This window comes from Vulpes lagopus, chromosome 8, assembly GCF_018345385.1.
Source record: "Vulpes lagopus strain Blue_001 chromosome 8, ASM1834538v1, whole genome shotgun sequence".
NCBI classification, from domain to species: Eukaryota; Metazoa; Chordata; class Mammalia; order Carnivora; family Canidae; genus Vulpes; species Vulpes lagopus.
Genome location: NC_054831.1, coordinates 16,190,718 through 16,200,164, shown reverse-complemented (window position 1 = coordinate 16,200,164; position 9,447 = coordinate 16,190,718). Strand labels below are relative to the sequence as shown.

The window sequence follows — 9,447 nt, the reverse complement described above, 5'->3', positions numbered from 1 at the left end:
CCCCGGGCCTCCCACGCCCGCGTGCCCGGCGCCCCGCGCTCGCCGCCCCTGCACCTGCCGGGCGCGCCCCGGCCCCGCGCCTCGGGGAGGCAGCTCCTGCGCGCGGCTGGATCCCTCCACTCCGCCTCCAGATGACCCGTTTGCAGGAAAATGGTTTTATTCTGGGGCTCGAAGTTGGGGATGGGGGTGCAGGCCTGGGTGGTGGAATGTGAAAAATGACCATCCCTCCTTTTTTTTTTTTTTTTCCTCTCTCTCTCTTCCCTTTTACTTTTCTTTTCTTTTTTTTTTTTTCCTGAAACACCCGCACAGACAAGTCCCTTCCTACAGTCTGGCCAGGAGGGATTTGGAGGCTGGGGGCAGACTGAGGAAGACTCCGCAGGCAGGGTTTAGAGAGGGCCCCCTCCAGACGGCGTGTGCCAAGGCCGGGAATCTGCTGCCCGGTCCACCTGCTTCGGGGAGCCCGAGTCCCGGTCCCGCTACAGCTCCTGGCCCCGGCGTCTGCCCCAACCTCCACCCCCCAGTCAGGTCTGGGGCGGCTGCCCTGAGGCCCCAGCCCTGGTCTGTGACAGTCCCGCCCCATCCAGCTTGAGGCCTCGCTGCTGCTCCTCGGTCCTCAGGGTCCCCCTTGGGGGGCTCCGGTTCCCTTCCCTCCACCCCAGCCCAGTCTTGGGATTAGGAAGGGAAGGGGATGGGAAGGCTGGTGAGGGGCCGCTGCCCCCTGTGTCCCTGCCTACGTCAGGGGCTGTGGCCTCCGCGTGCGCTTGGTCCGGCGGGTGGGGGCCGAGCCCACGAACTCGAACTGCTTCTGCCTCTCGGCGTGGTTGGGGAAGGGCAGCTGGCCCTGGTAAAGGCGCTTGATGAAGTGGGCCTCTCGCTGGTTCTGGCGGCTGCGAGACGCCTGGCGCGGCCGGCCCTGCCTGGTGAAGGCCATGAACCAGCCCTCGTGCCGTGCATTCTGGAAGGCGGTGTAGTTGTTCTCCAGCACGATCTCCGTGAACACGCAGTCCTTGCTCTTCCCGCTGGGCTGTGGTGGGGGAAGGGGGGGGGCAGTTTGTCCACCCGGCCTGTCTGGCTCATCTGCCTTTTGGACCCGTTTTGTAGGACCAAGGAGGGAGTGACAGGAGCTGTAGGCCCAGGTGAGATGGCCTGGTGAGAAGGTGCCCCTGTTGAAGAGGCCAAGGTGGGAGAAAGGAGCAAGCTTTGCGTGGAGTCAGATCTGAACTTGAATGCAGGCTTTGGCAGTGTTTAGCTATGCTGAGCCTGGCTCCTGGGACGTGGCATCAAGACCAAGGTTATTCTGCAGCTCAGTGCCCACCCCGTCGGCACTCGGGCCACAGGAGTGCTCCTCAATATGGGCAAATGGTACTGCTGGGTGCAGGGAAAGGAGACAACAGTCTTTGATGAAGGGGCAAATGTGTACAGAATAGAGACTGTCAGGAGCCACACAGCCCCCTGTTTGACCCCATCGATAACCTTGACACTATGTCCATTTTCATAGATGAGAAGACTGAGGCTTGACCAAAACTAGCAAATATTTGGTGAGAACAGCCAGAATCGGAAGCCAGGATTGACAAATGCTAAAGGAAATGGGACTCTCTCTACACGACAGGGCCGGACCTGCCACTGCGGAGTGGTCACACTAGCGGGCGGTTACGCAAGTGGGCAGTTAGTGTACCTTGTCCTGGTGGGGGATCCTGTGGACCCAGTGACCTCGGGGGAGCTTGTGGCCTCCTCTAGATGCACACTCACAGCCCTGATCAGCAATTAACCCTCAACACAGGGGGCTGCAGTATCATGGAGGTGCTACAGTGCTGACTCGTTGATGTTGGGGGCATACCCCATAAATCAGAGCCAAAGAGCCTCATGGATCAGTAAGTGTCCTCAGAGGACTTCTAGACCCACTGGAACTCATTTAAATGGAGAAAACAGAGAGTGGCTGAGTGTTGGGGGGTGAGGAGAAGCAGTCCTGGCTTGGGCCTAGTAGAGGAGAGTGGGGTGCTGTGGGGCACGCAGTGAGATTGATTCATTCAGCCACTGCCCCCCCTTTTGCTCCCAGGTCTCACCTTTCCAATGAGCTTGCCCCTCTTGTTCATACAGATGTATTTCTCACTCTCAGCACCCTTGATGCGCACACGGCTTCCAAACGTGTCCGTCTCCACTATGAGTTTGGCTATGATGGGGGAGGGGGAGAGAGACCTCTGTCCATCGGGGATGCCGGCTCAGGGCCCCCCCCCAACCAGCCTGACCTCCGAACTTGGGTGGGGGGCACCGGGAGACCCTCCTCCAAGAAGCCTCTCCCTGCTCTCCCACTCGGCCCTGCCCTGGCCCAGGATCTGGGGATGGACCAGGTTAGGCTGGCCGGTGGTGTGAGTGGCCTCTGGTGAGGGCTGGGTCTCACCAAACTTGTTGCCGTCCTCCGCGGTGGCAGAGATGCGACGCCCGGTGACCTGCACGTGCTTGCCACTGGTCCGGCTGTAGAGCTGGTACTCACGGATCTGCCGCCGGCTCAGCTGGTCGGTCATGGCACCCTGGTCCCTCACGTACTGGTTAAAATTAGGAGACGGGTGATTCTCCCCCTTTGCGGTTACCAAGGGAAAAATAGTGTCAATTTGCTTTGGGTGACACCACCACGGGGCCATCCAGGGGAGAGGGCTGTGGAGGTGAGTGTAATGGAGGCAGGCCATTTGTCCTGGGAAGCAGAGGTGCAGGGGAAGGGTATCTATGGCCATGATCTTCCCAGGCCAGTGGGTGAGCCAGTCATGATCTCTTGGCTCTCCATCTGCCCAGGCTTGGGGGACACTTGGTGGTCAAGTGTAGACCTGGAATCGTGACTCTGGTTGCTGGAAGGAACCTTCATAGTTATGGTACCCAATTTCTGTGTTCTATGGAGGAGGTGCCCTGGGTGACCCAGCTAATTAGAGACAGAAGCCCTGTTGTGCCTCTAGGTTTGGAGCTTGTCTCCTCTCCAGAACTCCAGGGTCTTGACTCCATTCGCCAGGACAACCGGATTTCTCCTTCATCCTCCCCACTGGCCTTGAAGGATCCCATGCCTGGCATAGGCGCAAACACGCGCACGCATGCCCAAACACACATGCACACACAGCAGCTGACCTGTTAGGCTTATGGGGGAGCATTATGGGGAGCATTGTTTGGGTTCCTGCAAGTTTCCCCCCCACCTCCCAGGTATTTCTTTTCAGCACTAACTGTGGAATCCTGAGCTCCTGCCTGGCTTCCCCCTGCCCCTCAACTCTGGGTGCTCAGGGCCCTCAGAGAAGCCCGTCCCCCTTTCACTGTTCCTCCCTGGTCTAGGAGTCAGGGAGGTTGAGGCTGCACAGCAAGAGGAGCCATCAGCAGTGGCCCGGTGGGCGCCAGCCTGTGCCACAATGTAACAGGCTCGTGGCCAGTGGGGGCGATGCTGTTGCCCCCTCCATGCTTTCCGGGTTCCGCCCACACGTGGTGCAAAGCCAGGACGAGTACCTTCTCCGGCCAGTCTCTCCTTCCCTATCTACAACACTGAGTGGGAGAAAAACAGACCACTTCCTGTCCTCTCTCTCCAGTAAGGTGCAGACCAGATGACATTTCTCAGCTGCTTGTGACAGCTTCAACCCTAGACTAAACTGTCTCTCTGTCCACTGGATCCTGCTGGCCAGACTCCCTCTGTCCCACGTCACTAAGGCCACCTTTATCCCAGGCCCAGTCACAGCCACCTAGGCGACCTGGGCCCAGATCAGCATCTGTTCGAGGCCACTCTTTTGTGGAGGGAGGAGCAGGAGCAGGAAGGATCAGCTTTGAGGAAGGGGGCGGTGAGTGCTTGGCTCCAGGCTGACCCTGTAACCTGCTCAGGGTTAACCCTTCGTGTGTGTCACTGCTCATTTCCGACTCCAGAGAGGCCATAGGCTGGGGTGGCCGCTGGGACCCCCACCTATGAGAGCAGGGTCTGGAGCCTCAGAGCAGCAAAGTGTGCCCCGCACCCCATCCTGGAAAAACCTGAGGCAGGCATTTGGGGTGGGGGCCTGCCTCCCTGCCAGTGGGTGGGGTCTGGCTGGCCCGGGACCCTCGGTGGGGTCGGCCTGGCCCCAGCCCCCCAGCCTCCTGGCCCAGGTTCAGGCCCTCCGCCCCTCTTGGCGGGCAGCCTCCTTCTGGCTGTCTGTTCCAGGTCAGGAGCAGGGAGGGCCCCCCCGAAGCCCCCTCCTCTCCTTGTCCCCCTTCAGGCCCTGCACAAAAGCAGCCCCACGCCCCCCCCACAGCCCACAGCCCACAAGTCGCTCTCCCCGCGGGACCTGGCCTGTCCCTTTCATGTTCCCGCTGCGGGGGCACCTCCCCTTCCACTGCTGCAGACAGCTGCTTGTCAGACGGCCCCTCAAGCATGGCTATGGTCCGGCCTGCCGGCCCCCCCTCCAGGGGGGGCGAGGGGGCACTTCAAGGGGGAAAGGACAGCTTTGCCACCTTCCCTGAGTCCTGAATGGGGCCTCAGCCAGGCCATAAACGCCCCGGCCAGCCTCACCATTGTGCTAATTCCCCTTCCAGAACAGGTTGGGCCCACCCCCGGCCCCCTCCCGGCCAGGCTGGGGGCTTTCTTCTTGCTCTCCCTGGATGTGTGAAGCAAAAGGCCTGGAACGGGGGCTAGAGCAAAAGGGGGAAGGGAGGGGGGGGAGTTGTCTCTCTCTCTCCCACCCCCCCACTGCTTCAAAGGCAGCCCCTTTCCTTCTCCCAGAGAAAAGGCATTTACCTTCAAAAAAAGTCCCCACTGGATATGAAGAGAAGCGGGCCTCTGGCCTGGGAAAGCCAAGCGATCTCTCCCCAGAGCGGTTCTGGACGAGTGCATTTTAATAGCTGCACTTTTATGGAGGATCACAAAAAGGGACCGAGCCTCGCACAGGGGGCTGAGGCTTGGGGTGGGGGTATGTGTGCATGGGGGGCTGACACGGGGTGGGGGGAGTATGGAGATGCAAACTCTGAATCTTGTCCCAAACAAACCTCTCTGGGCTTGACCTCATTGCCCTGTAGGTAAGGAGTCACCTCGCCCGGGCTGGGCATCTGACTGCCCACGCAATCCCCAGCACGGTGACTCCCCGGGGACATCCTTGTTGTGGGGACTGGGGTAGCCAGTGGACACACAAGTGGTTTTCAGGGACCTCCAAGTATAAGCCTCACCTGAGCCAGAGCCTCGGCACTGTACCTCCCACTCCAGACTCCATGCATTTAGCTTTTGGGGGAACCCATGTGGCGGGATGGAGAGAGAAGCAGAGACCCCAGGACAAGTAGGGAGGGTCATGGAGGAGGGATAGATAAAGACCTCAGTCAACCCCCAAACCTGCCTTAGCCCCTTCTTCTGGCCTCCAAAGGCTGACACCATTCCCGCCCTCCACCTCAAAAACCATCTGGGTCCAGAGAGAGGCCAGAACCTGGCTCTGTCGGCCCAAAGGAGACTTACCCCCGCCCCAGCTGGGTGGGGTGGGAGAGATGGGGGGAAGCTAGTGGGGTGGGGCGCCCGCCTACCTGGGTTTGACAGCAGAGAATCAGTAGCTGCAGGCACCTGTGTGGGAAGACAAGGCAGGCGCTGGTGTGGGTGCCAGCAGTCAGCCCAGGGCGAGCACCCAGTCACCACCACCCCCGCACCCCCCCACCCCTCCGTGTGGGAGTCCCGGTAAGATTAGGTCTGCCCCAGGCTGGAAATGGCAACAGAACTTCGGCCCAGAGAGGCAGCGCACTTACAGAGTGAGGTTGGGCAGCAGGCGGGTGGCTCCCATCGCCGGAGAGATTTCTTGGGGCGGTTGCCCCCCTGCCCCCAAACTCAGGAGCAGATATGGGCAGTTCCCCAGGGGTAGAGTCCCAGAGAAGCCAAGGTCTCTTCAAGCCACAGGTTTTCAGGGGGGAGAGGAGGAGAGAGAGGGGAGGAGGAGGAGAGAAGGGAGGGGAGGAGGAGTGGGGGAGGAGGGCGTAATTGGGAGACTGAGGTGTGAGGTGTCCACCTTCCCGGCCAGTGAGCCGGCAAAGCAGCCGCTGGCGGGGGCTCCCCGAGCACAGGGGATGGAGCTGCTGGCTAAGGAGGCTGCCCCTGTGGTCTCCCAGGTTTTTCCTGACCCTCAGACCTGGACTGGAGGGCCCCTCCTCCCCTCCCAGGGCCAGCTTCTCGCGCCCTCAGGTCTGATGCCCCACCTCCCCAAGTGGGAGCCAGGTAGCATTCCGGGGCCAGGGGTTGCTGAGTCTGGCTCTGGGGGTGGAAATTCCCAGAAGCAGCCTTAAAAGGAGGAGCCTCCCTCCAGGGGGCAGGCGGTGGGCTTGGCTAGGAGCGCCTGCTTCCACTGCCTCTGTCACCCCTTGCCCCCCCCCCCTCTGCTGTCTGGCCACCAGGATGGAGGTGTTAAGGCTGTCCCGACTGGCAGCAAATAGTGGGTGCAACAGGTTGGGGGCCAGGGATGGGAGACAAGGTGCAGGTAGGGCTGTGGAGGGACCCCGAGGAATCCAGAAAGCTGGCCTGCCGTCTCGGAAAAGACAGACTGGCGCAGTGGCACCAACTACTTGTCTCTGGGCCCGGGACCTTTTTCTCTGAGAGATGCCTCCTCACGTCGGAGGACCGCAGGAGATAACTGCACCTAGCAGACGTCAAAGGCGTCCTATGTCCTGGGCCTCACTCACCATCCGCCGCCCGGGCAGCAGCCACCCCCGGGCCTCCACCCCAGCCTGGCGGCAGCAGCAGCTCCCTGGGGTGAAGTGCCCACCGGCCTCTTCACAGGACCCCTGGTCCTACCCTGCCGGTATTACCCCATTCGACAGAGAAGGAAACTGAGGCACAGGGGTATGTAGTTTGCTCAGAATGACACAGCTAGTGAATGGTAGGTAGATCTAGGTTCCTAAAGTCAGTGCTCTTTCTATTCCACGTGGGTCTCTCTGGAGCCTGTCTGCTGTGTGCATGCCCTCCAGGCTGCAATCACCAAGGTCCTGGAAGCTGGTGACCAGGAACTCTAACTGTTCCTTCCCCACGGAAGGTGGGTGGTGGTGACTGTAGAAGCGAGCTCCTGCTTCTGGCTTTGGGGGGGATCTCTGAGGGAAGCCCCCCAACCCCGCATAGGGAAGCAGAGCTCACACATCAGCTCTGGGCTCCCCGGAGGTCTAAGTGCCCCCAGGATGGAGAGAGAAGGGGAAATGCTGGTGGTGGATGTATTTACCTAAAGAGATGAGCAGGAGGGCGAAACTCTCACCTCCAAGCCTCCTTCTCACCTTCCTGAGCTACGTCAATCCACAAAATTGTCTGCCACCCCTCCCCCCCCACAGACCAGCCCCAAGGCCACCTCCTGGCCACCTCCAGCTGTCCAGCCCCAGCACCTGGCTCCCAGCTCCGCCCCAGTGCCCTGCAGGGGCTCAGGGCCCTGTTGAGCCTGCACTGGCCTGGGGGTGCAGTGGTAGCCCTGTCCCTGGGGGAGTCCAGGGTTGGTTGGAACCATACTGGAATTATAGTGTCAGAACCAGAAGGGGTCTTAGACATTCTGCATCTGGTCCAGCCGCCTCACCCACTGGTGAGGCCCAGGGGGGTCTCGCAGCTAGTGAGTGAGTGGCGTGACTCGGACAAGCTACCAGGTGCCCAGACTCCCAGTCCAGTGCTCATCATTTTCTGAGCATGCCCCAGCCTGAGCTGCTTCTCTGCTTTCGCCCTGACTGATGTTCCCGATCATTTCCATTTTCCACATTTGTTCCCTTTGGGGCCCAATTTAAACTCTGTCTCTTCTGCGGAAGCTCCTGAATCTACGTCTCTGCTGTGGTTGGTGCTTGCTCCAGCTCTGTCTCCTGGGGAGCCTGTGACCTCCCCCACGTCTCACCAGCTGCTAGCTCCCAGGTGGGGGACTCAGGGCAACCCCCTCCGGCCCTCAGTCCTGGGATGACAGGTGAGAGAGCAAGTGCTGGAAGGACAGTTCAGGCTTGGAGTTTGGGGTGGGTGGGTGAGCTGGGGGATGGAATTAAATCAAGAGTCAGGTGTGGGGAGTGCCACCTAGCGCGCTGTCTGGGCTCCAGTCCTCTGCCCTCTGAGCCTGAGTGCCTGGTTCCTGTCGGTGGGGGAGGGGCTTGTTGTCACTGGCCAGCCCCCCAGCCCGGCCTGGGTCTCCATGGTAACAGATGCCAGCAGTCAAGCTTGGCCTTGGGGCTCAGCCAGGGGCCGGTGCCAGGGGGCTCTGGGGCATGGCTGGGTAGCCAGTTTCATGGTGCGACATCTGCTCCTTGTCCCTTCCCATTTGTGCACCTGCAGGCCTGGCTTTCTGACTCAGCTTGCTCCTTTACCCCTATGGGAAGGCCAGTGCTGGGCTCTAAGAGGCGAGGCAGCATGGAGAGTGTTCCATGGATTTTTCTCCCCATCCCCAGGTCCTGTCCTCTCCGGGCTGCGTGACCCACCGCAAGTCCCTTCACTTCTCTGGTGTCAGCTTTCTAATTTATAAAAACAAAATGGCCATTACTGATGCTGTCAAAACTGCCACCACCACGAGCATCAACTGAGGTGGACGCTCCCTGAAAAGTATCAAGTGCCAAAAGAGTGGGGGCAAGGGGCCTAGACCCCCTTATGTGGTCCAGATTCGGTTTATCTCAACTTTGACCCACTCTCTCCCTTGACTAGAGGAGCTGGGAGGCAGAAGGGTCGGGTTCATTAACATTTATGGGGGGAGGTGGCAGGAGGTGGTAAGGGAAGTGAGAAGTAGCCTGGGTTGCCTTGGTTAATCCTCACCCCCCCAGTGCCAAGTTCAACACCCCCCAGCTGAGGCGTCTCACGCCTGCTCCTTCTAACAGCCCAGCTGGTGCAGACACAGAGCCCGCAGAAACCACCTGCAGACCTGCCACTTGTCACCACCTGCTTCGACCCCAGCCCACCCTTTTCCTGTCGAAAAACAGAAGGGCTGGGGCTGGGGCTTGGGCAGGGCAGGGCACAGGGGCCCTTACAATACGGGGAGCCCTCCATCCTTGCTGTGTGATCCCTACTGCCTGCCAGCACTTGGAGATGAAATCAGCTGGTTAGCTGTTCTGGACCCCGGGCCGGGTCTGCTGGGTGGAGGCAAAGGGAAGTGCCCCCTGCGAATCCCTGCTTCGCTAGAGCTGGCTGGGGGCCGCCCCTGCCAGGGTCCCAGCTGCCCGGGGGACGTCATGCCCACTCCTGCTTTCCGCTTCTGAGATGTCCTACGTCTCTGGCTGCTGTGCGGTTCAAGACCAGAGCTGGTGGTGGACCCTGGCTCCTCCACCAGCTGTGCGGCCTTGGGGGCAAGTTGTTTTGCCCCCCTGTGCCTCACTTTCCAGGCCTGAGAAACCGGGTTACTGTAGTGAGGCACTCGGAGCAGCACCTCACTCCCAACACCTTATTACTAGAATCATGACAACTTCCTTTTTGTTCAGGCCTCCAAGCCTGCGCTTTCCTCAGGCCCTTTGCACTCTTGGCTTCTGCTCCTACGAGGGTCCTTCTGGCAGCTA

The 9,447-nt window shown here is 60.4% G+C and overlaps 1 protein-coding gene across 2 annotated transcripts; it reads right to left on the bottom strand.

Annotated features, from left to right (window-relative positions):
- Nucleotides 1-730: 730 nt before the first annotated feature.
- On the bottom strand, nt 731-5,750 carry FGF17 (fibroblast growth factor 17). 2 transcript variants are annotated; one of them, XM_041768182.1, is made up of 5 exons: nt 5,716-5,750; nt 5,500-5,536; nt 2,399-2,576; nt 2,064-2,170; nt 731-1,024 (listed from the first exon to the last, which is right to left on the bottom strand). In XM_041768182.1, exons 1-5 carry the CDS (start codon nt 5,748-5,750, stop codon nt 731-733), a joined length of 651 nt encoding a protein of 216 aa, XP_041624116.1. The 2 variants fall into 2 exon arrangements, with proteins under 2 accessions (XP_041624116.1, XP_041624117.1); XM_041768183.1 differs by having other exon boundaries at nt 2,399-2,543.
- Nucleotides 5,751-9,447: the final 3,697 nt, after the last annotated feature.

Excerpts from the sequence above, each read along its gene's own strand:
- FGF17 (XM_041768182.1), bottom strand. The coding sequence starts at position 5,750 with ATGGGAGCCACCCGCCTGCTGCCCAACCTCACTCT. Across the intron at positions 2,577-5,499 it reads TTCTCTGCTGTCAAACCCAG|GGGGAGAATCACCCGTCTCC; the intron begins GTAGGCGGGCGC and ends GTAACCGCAAAG. Across the intron at positions 2,171-2,398 it reads GGAGGACGGCAACAAGTTTG|CCAAACTCATAGTGGAGACG; the intron begins GTGAGACCCAGC and ends CCCCCATCATAG.